The 18,734-nt window shown below is 39.0% G+C and overlaps 1 protein-coding gene across 1 annotated transcript; it reads left to right on the forward strand.

Annotated features, from left to right (window-relative positions):
* The first annotated feature begins 6,582 nt into the window (after positions 1-6,582).
* sox19b (SRY-box transcription factor 19b) lies at positions 6,583-14,990 on the forward strand. Its single transcript, XM_038303180.1, has 2 exons — positions 6,583-7,533; positions 13,406-14,990. Exons 1-2 carry the CDS (start codon positions 6,914-6,916, stop codon positions 13,665-13,667), a joined length of 882 nt encoding a protein of 293 aa, XP_038159108.1. The 5' UTR covers positions 6,583-6,913; the 3' UTR covers positions 13,668-14,990.
* Positions 14,991-18,734: the final 3,744 nt, after the last annotated feature.

An 18,734-nucleotide genomic window follows, 5' to 3' on the forward strand; every position in this document is an offset into this window, starting at 1 on the left:
CTAAGCAGAATCATCACTGGAAATCGTACGGCACGGTTGGAAAGCTAGGATTTTTATGAATGTCTGAATTTTCTGACAGTAAGGAGATGACGCGGTCTGCTCATGCACTCTTTGTTATCTGAGAACCGAACCGCACCGCACCGAGACCTACTGATGAACTAGTACCATGTCAGCGCGGTTTGGTTGTGTCTGGCACTGTCCGGTTCAGTTGTGCATGCCAATTCCACTCAACGGTTATCTCGGTTACCGTGCTCAGACTGGTGGTGTAAATGGGGCTAGTGTTGTACTTTTTAGTTACTAGCACCCTTCTAGTTGCTCTATCCACGCCTGCTCCCTATCAGCTGATTAGCCCATTCTTTGTTCTATCTGCCATATATACACCTCCTGTGTGTTTCTACATTGCTGCCCCCCCCCCCCCCCCCCCCCCCATGTCTTTCATCAATAAATCATCTCTGCCTCTCTGTCTGTGCTTCTGGGTCCTCAACAAGTATCCACCAATCCTAACAGCCACGATAAAAGGTCAAAGTTCACTTCTTCTCAGGTTTCATAAAAGGTTTTTTCCAGCGATTTTTACATTTTTTTTAAACGTCATTCCACTTTCACAACTACAGAGCAACGAAATTTGCTCCCTGCGTTTAACTCATCCTCTTAGCCCCTTGAACCCTACGGACCCGCCGGCGGGTCCAGCTGCTACGTGACCTCGTAATTTTACCAAACCCCCAGTATTGATGTAAAAAACCTATTTGGCACAGTTTGGTGACATTTATGGATAAATGTGCCAAAATGGCCTCTCCGCCTAAGAAATTTCTCACTAATACCATTCTAAAATAAATATGATTCATCTGATTGAGTCCAAATTTGGTATATTTTTACACAACATTTAGATTTGAAAGTCTGTACTACATTTTTGTGCTATAAATAATATTTTGGTAGTGTTTTGCAATGTTTATTTCAAAGAAAATTTTGGCGAGGTTCAAAAAATGCAAAATATTTTGTATTTTGTCCCTAATATTTCAGGCAGGGTCAAAGCTACAATGGTGCTGACACCAGAAAACCATTTTATGACATCTTACCTTTACAGACGTACCAAAAGTTTCTTCTTAAATCTAATAGCTGTGAGGCTATAAGTTATTTACTTTTGTGTGTTTTTGTCAGGCAGAAATTTATTTATACCCCCTGAGGGTGTAAGAGGTTAGGAAGCAGTCGGCTGCCATTTGCAGGATCCCGGGGAGCAGTTTGGGGTTAAGGGTCTTTGCTCAGGGGCCCAGAGGGGCAGTCTGTGGGAGTGGGTCTCGTGCTCACAACCTCAGGATTCCAAGCTCTATGCCCAAACCACAAGGCCGCCCCTCCCTGTTAAATGTTTTCAGATCCCAATAGAAAAGACAACTTGAGTGGGAATTTATGGTTTTTGGTATTTACCACTATTATGAGACCATATAACTAAGGAGCCATACAGAAGCCAAGAGATGCCAGATTTTACATGACGGAACGTATAGAAATAGCCTCATAATTTCTTCACTGAGCTTTGTCACTGTGTGGCTGATGCTAATATACATAGCTTCAGGTTTTGTTTTGAAAAATGCATTTAGCATTTTTTTGTAGTTCTTTTCCAGAACGCTGTAGTCCCATTGTGGCTAGCCTCAATCAATGCTACATAACGTAATTTAAAAGTTATAAATCACAACAAAATATTCTGAAGAACAAATAACATGTAGCTGTTTTAACTGAGTGTGTGAACCAGAATAAGCTGAGATGCTTTGTTGCATCACAGACAGGTTAACCCTTAGTTTTCTCCAGGGGCCCCGATATAACGACCTCTAAACATATTAACCCTCCATACTTTTTAATCTGCCTCTTAGCCTAGGTGGCCCTTCTTCACTTTCTGTGGCGAAGGTACTTTATGCCCATCCCCCAGCTGTCCAACACACATATACCATCTTGTTACCCACTCCACCCCCTGTTGGGTGCTGGATCGTAGAGTGGGGTGGGTGGATTATGTGAGTGTGAGACTCGCAAAAGGCCTGCCATGGTCTTTCTCTGTGTGACGGATGGCTAGGAGGTTGAACAGGCCTGTTTTGCATGAAAAGAGAAGGCAGCAGGGGGAAGAATAGAGGTTTATTGAATGAGGCCTGTCACCCAAAACCACCCTCCTGCTCCAAACCCTTACACCAACCCTTCATCCATTCCTTCATCATTTCAACCCTCCTCCTCTCTTGTTCTCCCTCCACACTGCCTACCCATTCTCCTTTATTTGGGGGTTTCGTTGGACCATATTCACTGGCCCTTTCTCACCCTTGAATCTACTCCCCCCCCCTCACCCCCATTTTGCTGCCATCCTTACTTCTCCTTATTTTATCCTACTTAATTTCTGTTCATTCAGATTTCCCCTTCTTTCCATCAAGCTGTTTTCACCTTTTCGTGAGGTTCCAAAGCAGTCGAATCCTCTCATTATTTGCTCGGGATGCTGAATGGGGATCCATTATGATAATCCCATAGTCAGAGTTCTTTAACACTAAAAGAAGGCATGTGACTTGATGCTGTCGTCAAGAGAAAATCTACATTTTGAGTCGACAGGCGATATTATGGCAACACTGAAAAAGTTCAAGATTTCTGCTTAACTTTCCGCCACGAGAAAGAAGGAAAATTCTAAAAAAGAGAGAAAAATAGTCCGTTTAAAGCATCATGGTTGTTGCTACTTGATTTAGAAATAATATATTATCCAGCATTTTATTAGAACAAAATTAATTAAATTGCTTGGCTTTTTTATATTAGACTTAAAGTTCAATTCTATTCAGTTTATTTCTATAACTTCAATTCACATCATGTCATCTAAAGGCACTTTCCAGTTCAGCAGATCATCCAGTCAGATTGATTCAAAGTTTTCTATCTAAGGAAAACCAGTTCTCTCACCAAGCATGCTTGTAGCGACAGTGGAGAGGAAAAACTCCCTTTTAACAGGAAGAAACCTCCAGCAGAACCAGGCTCAGTGTGAGCGGCCATCTGCTGAGGCCCACTGGGGTTCAAGGAGACAGAAGCAGACATAGAAAAAGAAGCATAGATACAAAAGAAAACTGCACTGAAAAAAATGTCATTATTTAACGATTGAAAAAAATCACACAGTGCATTCCTGACTTAAAGTCACAGACGGTGCTCAGATGGAATCTGGCAGCTGTTGCAAATGTCTCGGAATATAAACTGAAAAAAGATTTTCTTTTACATTATTAAAGGAGAATTCCGGTTTTTAACACTTTTAGCCCATTTTCTGTAGTGTCCAGGATGAAATCGAATGATCAACACCAAAATTTTGACAATTGGTCCTGTCTCTGCTATTTGGCTCATGCAGAATCCCCCCCTGGCTGCTTCAGAATGGCTTCCATAGTGCATGTCCGATAATGTCCTTAAAACAACCTTAAACGTTCTTTTTTTAAAATATGCTACTCACCGGGTCGTCAGAGCTGTTCAATGACGTTCCAAAAAGAATTTTGTGAAGAAAAACCCTTCCTGTCTTGTTTTATTTAGCATTTTGTAAATCCCAGAACTATTTTTTCCGATACATCACAACCGCTTATAAACTTCCGCTTCCCGTTCGAATCTGAAGCGCTGCACACTCCAGACCACTAGTTGGCGACGGTATCCTCTACCGTCAAACTCAAAGTCCAATATGTCTTCCTCAAGAATCCACCTTTCGTATTCCATTTTCAGAGTTTTTTAAAGTGTTTAACAGAGACGTTAGCACCTCGACGTCGGAGTACACAGAGTGAAGCATAAACACTTGGGCCTTGCGAAAAGACTACAACTAAGCGTAAACAGGCCCCATTTCCGTTTCCGGTGGCGGAGGGATATTGACTATTCCAACAGAACTCAATGGGATTAACAAAATGCTAAATAAAACACTACAGGAACGGTTTTTCTTTACGAAACTTTTTTTGGAACGTCATTGAACAGCGCTGACGACCCGGTGAGTAGCATATTTAAAAAAAAGAACGTTTAAGGTTGTTTTAAGGACATTATCGGACATGCACTATGGAAGCCATTCTGAAGCAGCCAGGGGGGGATTCTGCATGAGCCAAAAAGCAGAGACAGGACCAATTGTCAAAATTTTGGTGTCGATCATTCGATTTCATCCTGGACACTACAGAAAATGGGCTAAAAGTGTTAAAAACCAGAATTTTCCTTTAATAACAATCTACTTTAAAATCTAACCTGGATTTAGGGCGGGCTTCTTCTAAAAAAAAAAAAAAAACAAGGATTGTACTTTAAGGCAACAAGGACGTCTGTTGTTGCCACATTCATGACATAGTCGGAGTTCAGATAATTTAAGGGAACTATACTTCATTTGTTTCTTTACAATGTTTGCTTATTAGGGTGAGGGCAAAAAAAAAAAAATCAAGTATTTTCATTAAAGTCCTCTTACGATTTCTTTGTTTTGGTTGAACGATGCAGAGTTAATTCAATGGAAAATAAGCCCTAAAACATAAAGTAGCACTAAACTATTTGACAATTTTGCAGAAATACTATAAAGATCTTGGTTGACATAAAAAGTTAAAAAAGAAGAAGGCTAATTTGTGATTTGTGATTCTTTCTAATAATATAAGATTCCTACTCATACATTTCTAATTCATGCACACAAGTTTTAATGTTCTTGCACATTTCTGATTCTTATTAGCAAAAATTGTCATTTGTACTCCTAAAATCTTTATTTGAACTCCTAAATTTTGATTTAGGCCTGTTAATTTGTGATTATGCATATATCATTGTGAATCGTTCTCAGACTGCAAAAAATCAAAATCTAGATAACTCATTCTTTCTTAAAATAAGTGCATTTGTTCTTGGATTGAGGAGGTAAAAGAGACATTTTGCCAATGGATCAAGACAATTTACACTTAAAATAAGAAAACACAATTACATTGTCTTATTTCAAGTGCATATTATCTAATTATCTTATTTTAAGAGTAAAAATACTCATTCCATTGGCAAACTATCTCATTTACCTACTCTAATTAAGGGTGAATACACTTAATTTAAGACATTTTTACTTATTTCTAGATCGTTTTTGCAGAGGTAAATTTGTGATTTGTAGTCGTAAATTGTGATTCATGCTAATAGATTTGTGATTGGTACTTCTACATTATGATCTGCTTTTATAAATACTAATTTGTTATGTGTAAATGTGTGTTTGTAGTCCTAAATTTGCAGTTCTTACTTGCTAATTTGTGGTTAATTCACACTTCTAAATGTGTGAGTTGTACATGTATGTATGTGATTTGCAGTAATTTAATTCATATTTCTAATGTATTTATGTTATAGGCTTTAATTTAAAGATTCATAGGTTTTTATAGGACTTTTAGATGCAGAACTTTCTGTAGTTCTGTTCTTTCTTTTCTTTCAAATTAGCATCAGTGAATAAATATCGCAATTTGCAAGTAGAAATCCGATTTTTGGCTGCGTGATTCAGAGATTTAGAAGAAGGAATCAGAAACTCACAGATATTAAATCTGCAGGTTTACTAGTGGTTCCTAGAATTTCTAAAAGTAGAATGGGAGGCAGATCTTTTAGTTCTCAGGCTCCTCTCCTGTGGAACCAACTACCAGTTTTAGTCCGTGAGGCAGACACCCTGTCTACTTTTAAGGCTAGGCTTAAAACTTTCCTTTTTGATAAAGCTTCTAGTTAGAGTGGCTCAGGTTATCCTGATCTATCTCTATAGTTCTGCTGCTATAGGCTTAGACTGCTGGAGGACATAGGGACCCCTTTTTCATCATTCTGCTTCATTCTATCTCTATTCTCCCACTCTGCAGAATCTGTTAGTTCAATCTCTAACGTTCTGCTCTCTCTGCTTTTTCTCATAGTAGCTTCATCTGGTCTGTTCCTGTTTGGCTGTGACTCCATCCTGGAGAGAAATATCAGCTGTGCTGCTGCCATCAACACCTTTGTTTCTAGATGTTGGAGCTTGGCCTGTTTTCCAGTGTAGTCCTGTTTCTCTGCTAGACAGAACTATAGGCTCTGTTCTCTCTTTCATCCTTTGACATGAAAACTGGTTCTTGTCTGTTTAACCGTTTCTTTCCCAGACAGCGCCACCTGTGGAGCTAGTTTACAGTGTTTCTATGTTCCTCTCATTAGTCCACATTTACATGAACAAATATTTTAACATAACCTCTGATCAAGTGTTGTTTCTTTAGTGAGTTGCTATTTTCATCAATAACGAGGATTGAAATGCCTCTACTAGATCCATCCATCCATCTGACCTGAATGTTGTTTATTATTTGTTTAATAAAGTATCATTGAATTTAATTCATAAATTCAGACACCTATGCATGTTTTTATTGACATATATCTTGCTCCATAAAACCAGCTCACTATTCCATTATTTTGTTTTTAAGCTGTAAAGAATTAATGAATCATAGAGAGATTTATTTATTATTTACTTTTTTGAACCATAATTTTAGTTTTTTTTAACCATAGAGTGATTCCGGGGGGTGTCTGGGCCACCCAGGACAGTAGAAACGCCCCTGCACCGTGGACGCCCCATTTCCCAGCAGCCATCAACAAGTGTCTGTGCAGCTTGGGAAGCTATTCTCATTCAAATGGCCCCTGTAGAGTCGTGGCCCTTCCCATTGGCCCCTGAGCGCAGAGTCGGTGTGAACCAGAGGAGCAGCTTCAGTCTGGGATGTTGGGGCCGTTTGACAGATTCCCTGACTGGACGCGGACTTCTTCAGGCTTCCACTGAGTCAAACTTAAAGTGATGAGGCTCCACGCGCGTCGCAGGTAAACAGAAAGGTGTGCTCTGTGGAACCCGGGGTGTGACGTGGATAATTAGCCAGTTAATTTAGATCACCCGGTTCGACCTGCTGGGAGGAAGGCAGAGCTTTTTAAAGCGGCTGTGATTTTAACTTTTCCAAAACACGTCCGGTCAGACATGTACAGCCTGATGGAGCCCAGCGGGCAGCCGCAGAGCCACCAGGCCGCCGGGATGTCACCCATCACCGGGACCAACGGCGGCGCGCTGCCCAAAGCGGCGTGCGCGCCCGGAGGCGACCCCATGGATAAGGTCAAGCGGCCCATGAACGCCTTCATGGTGTGGTCCAGGGGCCAGAGGCGGAAAATGGCGCAAGAAAACCCCAAAATGCACAACTCCGAGATCAGCAAGCGGCTGGGGGCGGAGTGGAAACTTCTGACGGACGCGGAGAAGCGGCCCTTCATCGATGAAGCCAAGCGGCTGCGGGCCGTCCACATGAAGGAGTACCCGGACTACAAGTACAAGCCGCGCCGCAAAACCAAGCCGCTGCTGAAGAAGGACGCGCAGGTGGGGAAGTACCCGCTGTCAGCCGGCAACCTGCTGAGCGCGGCGGCGCAGAGCCAGGGCGGCAGTCCGAGGATGGAGGGCTACGGCTGGGCTCCCGCCGGAGGCTACGCCGGCATGCAGAGCGAGGCGCTCAGCTACACGCAGCAGCTGCACCGGTACGACCTGTCCGCGCTGCAGTACCCGCCCGCGATGACGGCGGCGCAGAGCTACATGAGCGGAGCCAACTCCTACAGGTGGGTCCGCCTCATTCACTGAGGAGAAACCAAACTGCTGGCAAGGAACCAGGAACCACACAAACTGTTCACTATCGTTCCTCCAGCATAAAACCTGCTGCCTAGAAACACTTTATACAAGTTAGAGCATCAATGTAAGCTTTTTACGCCAGTAAAAGTGTAAAAGTACCAGTTTAAAAACTACTTAAAGTATAAAAGTAATGCAGGAAAACTGTTAAGGGCAGAAGCTTTACTGCTCTACCCTATTAAAGGAACATTTTTATACAATTCTGGATAACTTTATTTTCTTAGTTTTATAACTAATGCTAACAGCGTCACATTTAACTTTGCATCATCTTGAAAAACGATTTATTTTGGCATGTGGAGAGCAACAGGTTGGGGCAGCACCGAGTCCAGCCACAAAGAAATTCATTGTCTGGATGAAACTAATTTTTTTGATGGTTTTTATTTTTTTAAATGCCAACAGGCCATAATGAAAATGAGCTTAAATGAAACAAAACTGAGTAGAAAGTAAAAAGTTGTCCATAACATAATTGCTGCAGGAAAGTATTGATGGCCAATATTTCTACTCTAAGGCAACAAAGTATTTGTACTTTTTTCACCTCTGGTTGTTAATTTTGAAACGTCTAGTCTGTATTTATTTATTTTTTGTTTTTTAGATCTCTTATTGAACCCCATTTTTATTTCCACATTTTTTTTTCTTTTAATGTTCTGAAGAGGAGAGGGAGAAAAAAGTAATAAAAATAACATTAACATTTAAATCATACAGTTAGTAACCCAGTCGGTTTGTTTTTTATTCCCACTGAGAAATTTTATTTTAAAATATGTTCGCAAATTGGCACATTTAATAATGGATTCATAAATGCATTTTATAGTTTTAAATGGAATTTAAAATGGTTAATTTCTTTTTTATGGGCCCTCCTGGTCCTCCGTAGAACATCCAACATTCCTTCAGATATGAATGAACAGCTGACTTTTCTTAATATCTCTAATTTTCTAAACATGAATAAAGGAATGAGAATAAAAAAAGGCTCCAATTCGAATTAATTTCCTTCAAACATGTTGAGACTGACCATAACGGGCCGTAATAAAATGAGCTTAAATCAAACAAAACTAGAGTCTATTTTTAAAATGTAAGAAGTAGAAAGTAAAAAGTTGTCTAAAGAAATAATTACTTCAGTAATGTATAAATAGCCAATAATTCCTACTTAAGTAAAGTATTTGTACTTTACGTGATGCCTCTGGAAAGTACATTTAAGTAGTTTTTTTTTTTTTTGAGTACTTTCCCTCCATTTCCAGGAAGCTTTTTTAATCCACTGTTTTTCTCTCTTGGAATGTGAGGATGTAACTTGGTGGTGAAGGTTGGTGGGGACGCTGATATTATATTTATAGATATTTGGACATTAATGTGTTAAAATATGAATACCAGCTGATGCCAGCAGTAATATATCAGGCGTCCTTAGTGTGACCACAGTTTTATTTATCTATACAGAAAAATGGGGATTTATTTTTTCTTTCCTCTTTTCAGCTTCATCAGTGATCATCTTCCTTCAAAAGCGGCAAAATCAAATTTAGGAATTTGTCCCACACATCGTTGAAAGCCAAAGTCTATGTATTGAAGTTATTGGTGGGGACGTGTCCACCCCAGTACTACAGAAAGTTAGGCCTTTGCTGAAACGCAAACATGGCGGATAGCAGCCGTTAGGACTGAATCTGGACGCCACTGATCTACAGATTTAATGACGTTCCTCTAATGAGAGAAACTCAGAGCAGATATTATTAATAGTTTATTATCTTATTAAGGCGTTAATTGTTGCCATGAGGTCAAGTTGTTCATTAGGATGAATCTCAGATCAGAGTTCTAGTTTCTTTAGATTCAATCTCTAACATCTATTCCAGGAAAAATGAGGAGAATAAAGATGCTCCTGCTTATTTTTGGTTTGTTTTTAAATTAGAAGTGATAATCAAAATAATAGTCCTTATTTTTTTTGTTGCTTTTCTCTGCCAAAGTTCTTTCCAGGTGGTGTTGAATCTATATCAGGCGGTTCTACGCTTGAATAAATCAGGTGGTTTCTGAAAGTTGCAGCTTTTTTTTAAATTGCAGAAATGTTCTAATATTAGAAAAGTTAATTTGTATTTTTGAATACTGAAGTACTTTTAAATACATGTACTTTTAAATACTTAAGTACTTTTAAATGCATGTACTTTTAAATACTTAAGTACTTTTAAATGCATGTACTTTTAAATACTTAAGTACTTTTAAATGCATGTACTTTTAAATACTTAAGTACTTTTAAATGCATGTACTTTTAACTACTTAAGTACTTTTAAATGCATGTACTTTTAACTACTGAAGTACTTTTAAATGCATGTACTTTTAACTACTGAAGTACTTTTAAATGCATGTACTTTTAACTACTGAAGTACTTTTAAATGCATGTACTTTTAACTACTGAAGTACTTTTAAATGCATGTACTTTTAACTACTGAAGTACTTTTAAATGCATGTACTTTTAAATGCATGTACTTTAAAATGCATGTACTTTAAAATGCATGTACTTTTAACTACTGAAGTACTTTAAAATGCATGTACTTTTAAATACTGAAGTACTTTAAAATGCATGTACTTTTAAATACTGAAGTACTTTAAAATGCATGTACTTTTAAATACTGAAGTACTTTTAAATGCATGTACTTTTAAATACTGAAGTACTTTTAAATGCGAGTACTTCAATACTTTCACTTGATTAGCTGTTTGACTAAGTAACTTTTACGTGTAGTTGAGTAAAATTTGACTTTGAGTATCAATACTTTTACTACTGCTGAGTACTTCTGTAAACGAACAAACCTACGGCTTCCACTAAGAAACAATAAAAGTATATATTTCTATGCATTTATAGTTTATTTTAACTCTTTGTTCTCCAGACCTCCTATTAATAAACTTTTACAGGAATTAAAATAACTTCAAAGAAAACTTGAAACGTCCAAAAACGATCAGTCCTGTATCAGAGTGACCTACAATAAAAGGCTTTTTGTGATGTAAATACGTCTTTAAAAGCGTTTATTAGCAATCAAAGTCATCTAGGGATCCATTATTTGGGATCTGGCTAACAGCTTTAACATATTTCATGCACATAACAAAGCGAAATGCATATTTTAGAGGTTAGTAAAGCCAGAATTGGCCATTTTGGCAACATGTCTGCCACTTTTTCCCCACTTATAGAAGGTGTGTGCGTTCAGATAATCAGTCCTACTGGCTTAAAGAATAGATTTCCATTTTTTCCAATTGGTTGGTTGATATTAAATAAAGGTGCTACTGGAATAAAAAAGGTTTTTATTTCAGGCAGAAAGACCTGTGTCTCCGATGGAGGTCGACGCTGTGGCTCAAATGAGTCAACAGGGTTTAGTCGTTTAATTTAAGTTTCTCTTGGATCAGAAAGTCCAAAAACGAAAACTTCAGGTTGTCCTAACTAAGTTTGTTTTACTTTCAGTTCATTTTAGATGAATAGATGGCCCAGCCGGGTTCCTAAGACTCGGTTCCTGGAACCTGGAGCACGGTTTGTACTGTTTGCTGCTTGTCATGCTGCGGGCCGTGATTCTGGGCTGGGCCGCTGCTAGGAATGTTGATCAAGCCGACCTGATGAAGCGTCAAACAGGGCAGAGCTGCAGGATGTTAGCATCTCGCTAATGATGCTAATGAACTCCTAAATTCCCTGCATGTCGTTTTCCCTTTTGATTTGCTGCCGAGTTTTAATTAAAAACTAATTAAAAACCTGAAAGTTTTCCTTAAATGTGTCTAAAGGATGAAGGATAGCGGTGTCTGTGAACGCACCACTGCACTCGCTGCAACACTTCCTGTTTCTACGCAGCTTGGAAACGCTCCCCTCCTCTTTATGCTCCCTCTAGTTTTTCCTGAATTTATTTAGCTTTTTTTTTCTAAAGTAGCAGTTTTCGATTACTAGTACTGGTAAACATTATTTTTGTTTATTTTTTTCCCCCATTATCATAAATTATTAAATAAAACTTGGATTAATGTTTCATTAACATGAAATCCATGTTGATTTAAAGCTAAACTTTGAGGCTAACTGAAAGGGTTCAAATGAACATTACCTGTTGTTGCTAACAGACGTCTCTTCAAGAAAACTCTGAAAGTTCTTGACAAAAAAGATTTGTTTTTATTATTGTAACATTTGAAGTAAGTACAACATTTTACACTTTGAATATCAGATATTTTTGGACGCGTGTTTTTAAAGTTTGAAATGGACTTGCTTCTCCTCAGGAGGATTTTAGAAGCAATAAGGTATTATTAGAATAAAGAGCAGGGCTATAACCAGGGGAGACTGTGATGTTCTGCATCGAAGGACCGAATTTGGCCAAATGGTTTCGTCCATCGGAGGAGTCGGTCATGGATCACTCTGCCAGATCATGTTTGGGGCAGAAGTTTTAAAATCTCCCTCAAACTCTGGTTGAAAACTAACCTGACATGTTCACAGGTGAAATTAATCCTTTGGGCCTGTCAAACGTATAAATAAATAAAATGTTAGGCCACGCCCCCTTCCAACACACACACTTGCGAGGTCTGATTTCCTTTGTTTTGTTCTTATCAACTGTTTGAGTTTTTATTATCCAAGTGTAGGGATGGACTGATACGTTGGCTGGTCAGTATTTTTTGGCGTCATTTAGATTTATTTTTTCTTGTACGGTATGTTTTTTTTTTTTTAAGTTTTTTTTTAATTTTTCGCACATTTATTGCTTAATTTTTTATAATGTAAATGGAGGAAGAGAACGGAATATTGCCCCCCAAAAAATTGGCATCACATATTGGGGATCGGCTTGAATAAAGTCAAACTATTCAAGCCTTTATATAAAAAAAAAAAAAAAAAAAAAAAAAAACTAATAACGGTTGAACAAACTAATAACTTGTTAAAAGATTTTTTTTTTTCCAATGCCAAACACTAATAACTGAAGGGGGATAAAATGTGTGTGCTTCTCTGCGCATGGGGGGCGGGGGTCCCCCGGCCGTAGAAAACCTTTGGTAACCTCTGTTCTAAGGCGGCGCTGCTGAATGCTGCTGCTCAGAATCTTGGCAGCGACGACGTTTTAAATGTCAGATCAGGTTTAGAGAGCCGAGGAATGAAGGCCTGCAGTTAGTGGGGCGTGTTTAACTAACTATAATCCCTGCATCGCCTCGACATGCAAACGCTAATTATTATTAATCTCCAGCCTTCAGGAAGGACGGTCCCACTTCCTGATCTTCCTGTTTGGGGTGACATCACTGCCAATAATAAACAAACAAGTTTCTATATTAGTGGATTTAATTCAATTAACCTATACTGATGAAGTCAAAATTGATATTTGTTCATTTAAACAAACATGAGGCATGAAATGTTTAATTCCTGAGATATAGAAGGTAAAAGTATAAAGTTATCATTTTTCTTTTAAACTTTTACGCTCAGAAAAAGACGCGTTTGTATGGAATAGAATTCATTTTGTTTCTATAGCGCCAATTTCCAACACGTCACTTTACAGTTCAGCAGATCATCCAGTCAGATTGGTTCACGCATGCTTTTAGCGACAGTGGAGAGGAAAAACTCCCTTTGAACAGGATGAAACCGGCTGAGGCCGACTGGGGTTCAAGCAGACATGAATTTAGACTCCTCCGCAGGTTTTTATGTTTTTATTTTACACCAGATTCCAAAAAACTTGATGTCCAGCAGCCTTATTTCTGGGTGAAACCAGAAACCTGATTATTTCTGGTCATCTTAAAATCATTTCTGCATTTTGTTTCCTGTTGGAGATATTGAGGTTAGATCAGTGCTTCCAGTTAGAATATGTTTTAATTTCCTGTCTTTTTTTGTTGTTTCCTCCGCAGCCCCATGTCGTACAGCAGCAGCCCGCAGCAGCTGAGCCCCGTCAACATGCCCATGGTGAAGGCGGAACCGGTGTCCCATTCGCCCTCCACGGCGACGCCGAACCACCACCGAGGGCCTCTGCAGGGGGACCTAAGGGACATGATTAGCATGTACATACCAGGACCCGGAGGGGATTCCTCGGATCCCGCCAGTGCGCAGAGGGGCTACGCCAGCGTCCAGCAGCACTACCTCAGCGGAACCGTCCCGCTGACGCACATCTAGGACTGGAGCGGGAAACCCTGGGGTGGGATTGGGAGGAAACAAAAAGAACCGGTGCACTGGGGGGGCGGGGGGGCTCAGACAGGGAGACTGAGGTGAGGAGCGAGCAGGAAAAAGGTAGCTGGTGCAAATTTAAGCAGAGTCGCCATCTTTGTTTGGGTTATTTTAGAAAACCTTTGACTATCTGGCGTCCCCTCGGCTCCCCGCTTCAGAGCCACAGCCCGACGTTTCCTGGCCTCCGTGGCCCTAAAAGGATCTTTGTTTCAGGAAGTCATGTAGTCTGACCACCGAATTACTGAATGTGAGGCGACTGCGGATCAACGGCAGATAGAAGAAAACTTCTCACACTTTTTTAATTTGGAATCGACCTTTTTAGATCTTTTTATATCATAGAAATCCTGTTTCTGAAGCACAAACCACCTGTTGGACAATCGGCTCCACATCTACAGGACAAATGGACTCATGGTTTCCATCCGAGTTCCACTATAAACGTAACCGGAACACAGTGGGAGCCTCTTCATTAAAACACTGGATTCCAATTTTAATTTCGACGTGCCGTTTAAGATTTTATTTTTGTTGCCTTTAGTTTCTTTTCAATCGCTTTTTTTAGGGTTTTTTTTTTTGTTGTTTTTAGATTGACTCTTTCTTTGTAAATATCCAACTGCATTGTCCCGCCAGCTACGAACTGCTATGTTTTTGTTTGGACGCACCCCTTCTTAAAACGTCGGACGTCGGCCATCTTTGTTCTGAACTCCGAAGTGGAGGTTTTCCGTTGGTTTCCCTGCAGCTCGCAGAAGGAATGTTGATTGCGATTAAAACATTTCCGCTGGGAACCGAAACCAAAAGTGTTTGAAAAGGGCTTCCATGAAACTAATATGTGAATGTTTACATTGCTACCCGATGCTATAAAGAGGTAACCTTTCTACTGAATGCGTTGTAGAGTAAATGTTTATGCGAACGCTTCACAACGTAGTCACTGGAAATGCTGTTGATGTAAATATGTCCATATTTTTAGCCTCTAATGCAGTCTTTATTGATTTTTTTGATTAAAACTTCTTTGTGGCACATTTGTCAAAGTACTTTTCTTTTCTACAACATGATTTAATGTTTTTATCGACCGTTTCAGTTTGTCCCAAAGACGAATCCCGGACGAACGGACGCATTCGGGAAATATTTCTGGAGGTTTTTAGCAACTTAGTGCCAATTTCTCAAGACATTAGCGTCACATGCTAGGCCTTAGATTTCAAAAGGAAGCTGGAATATCCACCGTGCTAGAGCAGCTAAGTTATTTATAAGGACTCTTTGTTAAACCCCCCCCCCCCCCCCCCCCCCCCCCAAAAAAAAAGCATACTCTATTTTTTTATTTTGACCCTAATGTGTTTACATCTTTCCTTGAAGGATGCTAACATTAGCCTGTCTTGCTCCCGCCATGCTAACAGCGGCCTGTTTAAAAAAAAAAAAAAAAAAAATTACAAAACATTAAATGTACTTTTATCGACCATCAAGTTGTATTTATGGAAATAAACTGGCCTAATTGAAACTTGCAAATATCTTAATCACTTTTATTTCCTGCTGTATTTTGTGAAATAACTGAAAAACAGTTTTTCTACATTAGTCACATGATCAACAGGAGCTAGTAGTTTGATAGCGTAGCATATTTACTTTTTTGTAATTTATTGAATGTAAACGCCACGTCTTTTTTCTTTAACATTTACAAAATATTGCAACATTTTGGTGCATATTTGTTACAGAAACGGCTAACAACACATTAGCTTTAACTCCTACTTGCTATCAAATTAAAGTCGAATGAAATGCTGAATCTCTGACTTCTAAACGGTATTTAAGGACAGTAAAATTCGCGGGCAGGAAGGATATGTCGTATTGGTCTGCGCTGCAGTGAATCTAAGGAAACCTAAATGAAGGTTAAAAATTGGTTTATGTTTGAAACGTCTGCGTGGCTAAATGTCAGTTTATCACTGCTGTACGTGTTGCTAGCGCAATCTGAATTTGTAGGAAAAATTGATAGTACATGGACACATCCATGCAGAAAGAGGGGGGGCAGCCTAGTGGTTAGGGCGTAGAGCTTGGAATCCTGAGGTTGCGAGTTCGAAAGTTGAACTGGTCTGGGTCCACATATCTTGACATGATCACAACGAGCCTTTGGGTTCAAAAACTTTCAGGTTGCCACATATGCAACAAGTTCAAATCATTCTGGCTTAAACATGTATATAAATGTTCTCTTTATCAGACCATATTGTCCCAAAATTTAGAAAATTTCTATAAAAAAAAAAAAAAAAAAAAATCCTGTCTTAATTCTGTGTTTTTTTTCGTTATCTTATGCAGGCCAGTTATAAGTCAGCCTGAACACAGAAATTTGGCCAATCATATATCAACGGTCACCAATTTAGTGCTACTTGGTCCCAATGGAATTTCCCATTGGGACCAAGTAGCACTAAGTTGCTAACTGGTTAGCAAGATGCTTCCTACAAACCGGCTACAACCAAAGAGCCTGCAAACCTTCCGCCACAACAATCCCGCCCCCTTGATAATCAACCAATCACATTAATTTTTTTCACTCGTGTAAAGTCGGGCACCACTGGGAGAATTCGGAAATGCAACGGAGACCTTAGATTGACATGCGCTCGAGTGGTGGATGGGCAGTCATTCGGTTTACATTGCATGTGATAACATTGTCCAGAATCTACACAACGATCTTCCCGTGAACTGCGCTAAGTTTAAATGGGTCTAAACGGGTCAGGTTCTTTTAATGCAAAAGCTGAAATATGAGTCAGTTTTTACTCAAGCGTATTTTCCTCTTGTTTACAGACAATTTCCTAACAGAATAAGATATTTGTTTAAATTGGAGAAAACAAGTCCAATATATTACACACTCGAAAAAATGATTCAAGCCCCTCTTTGAGGAGACGAAGCTTCTTGCCTTTTAACATACCGCACCTAGCGTAAATGGTTCCAGAATTATATAGTAATATTTAATTGATGAAACACAATATGTAAGAATTCTATTCAGTTTATTTCTATAGCTCTAATTCACATCATGTCATCTCAGGTCACTTTCCAGTTCACCAGATCATCCAGTCAGATTGATTCAAAGTTTTCTATCTAAGGAAAACCAGCTGATTGCATCGACTCATTGACTCTTCAGCAATCCCTCACGCTAAGCATGGTTGTAGCGACAGTGGAGAGGAAAAACTCCCTTTGAACAGGAAGAAACCTCCAGCAGAACCAGGCTATAGCAGCATGACTATAGAGATAGAATGATGAAAAAGGGGTCCCTATGTCCTCCAGCAGTCTAAGCCTATAGCAGCAGAACTATAGAGATAGCTCAGGATAACCTGAGCCACTCTAACTAGAAGCTTTATCAAAAAGGAAAGTTTTAAGCCTAGCCTTAAAAGTAGACAGGGTGTCTGCCTCACGGACTAAAACTGGTACTTTTAGAAATTCTAGGAACCACTAGTAAACCTGCAGACTGAGAGCGAAGTGCTCTGTTAGGAACATAAACATTTTATGGACGATGCAAATTAACCTAAAAGTCTTGAGTCCACTAAAAGGCTGCCTTGTGAGCTTAATGATGGTCTTTTAAATTAATTTAAGAATGTTTGGTTACTTCGTAATGCTCGTTAAAACTGGTCCTTGTTAAGATGAACACCCCTAATTTATTGGGCCACTTCAGGCATAGAAGGAGCCGCATGGCAGGTCATTCTAGATCTATCTATATCTATAGTGGAGTTAGTAGTCTACACAGATGACACCATCAGTTATGAGGCAGAGATCCAGGATCACAGGCAGATCTATCTTTGGTTATTTCATTCATTTTTGTTAACAAAAACTGTTTCTGCTCTTAAACTAAAAACAATTAAGTTGATAAAACCGATTTATTGGTCATTGGGTTATTTAAATGTTATGAGTTAGTTGAAAATAACTTTATTCAATGTAGGGAGAAATGTAGGTCAACAGAATTAGATTTTATTAAGTTTAACCAATCAGATTATTTAAAAAAATAGTTTTGAACAGAATAAAATGACAAATACATGTGGATTTGGTTCAGCTCACAAAAATATTCTGGATAGAAAAACTTAAATTAAATTTGAAATCTTTAAGAGCAAAAATAATCCTGTTTGGGTTACATTATATTTCAGCTCAAATACTCTTATTTAATGATTTTTCCATCTGTTTCTGGATCAGTCAGGAGGTTCAGGATCAGATTGTTTATTCAGTAATAAAAGATCATAGAGGTTTTAGTTTAACTCTGCTGCTAAACCCCAGAGCGGATAAAGACCCCCCACCCCCACCCCGTCTCTTTAAAAAATAAACCCGCTGCTGCTTTTAGGGTCACAATACAAACATTTAGCTAGAAAATGAGTTAAACTTTCAGAAAATCAAAGTGTTTGCCATAATTAAAAGAATTAAATCCAATTAGTTTTCTAATAAATTAGTGTTTGGTCCCTAAAGTAAGATAATTATGGATAAATAGACCTTTTAGGTATTATTTCTGTATTATTTCCTTATTTCTGGACTTATTTAAAGAACTTCTAGTTTACAGAGAATAGAATATCCAGATGTTTTCACAGCAGCTGCATTACAACAGAAAATAAAAGAAATACATTAAAAACTGAAAAAAGTCTGATTTTTTTTTTCTTTTTCTTCCAAGTTTCACTAAATTGATAATAAATAAATTTATTAGAAAATATTAATGAAGCAGAAAAACAGATTTGAAATGGAGGATTGAGGCTGAACTGTTCAAAAAGGCCTTTAATTCTGGGATGGGTGGTTGCTCTGAACTGGGAGAGCTGGCCCTACTAGTTAAACTGGTTAAACTGGTCACCTCTTCCTGCCTGCAGCTTCAACGGATCTTCCCAAGAAACTGAAGCAGACATTTCTGTCTCCACTGATTATTTACTTTCTCATCTTTAACCTGTTTTCACTTTCCTCCCCCCTCCTCCTCCCCCCCCCCCCCCCCCCCCCCTACTCCCCCCCCCTCCGTAATTGGCCGTTTCAGAGGCGCTTTGTCTGCGGCTTTTCAGGCCGCAGGTGCAGATAGTAAAGCCGGAG

Source organism: Cyprinodon tularosa, unplaced genomic scaffold (assembly GCF_016077235.1).
Source record: "Cyprinodon tularosa strain WSP-4 unplaced genomic scaffold, ASM1607723v1 ctg507, whole genome shotgun sequence".
NCBI lineage: Eukaryota > Metazoa > Chordata > Actinopteri > Cyprinodontiformes > Cyprinodontidae > Cyprinodon > Cyprinodon tularosa.

Bases quoted from the DNA above. Each gene is read 5' to 3' on its own strand.
- sox19b (XM_038303180.1), top strand. From the start codon at position 6,914: ATGTACAGCCTGATGGAGCCCAGCGGGCAGCCGCAGAGCCACCAGGCC. The intron at 7,534-13,405 runs GTGGGTCCGCCT...TTTCCTCCGCAG, and splicing joins AGCGGAGCCAACTCCTACAG to CCCCATGTCGTACAGCAGCA.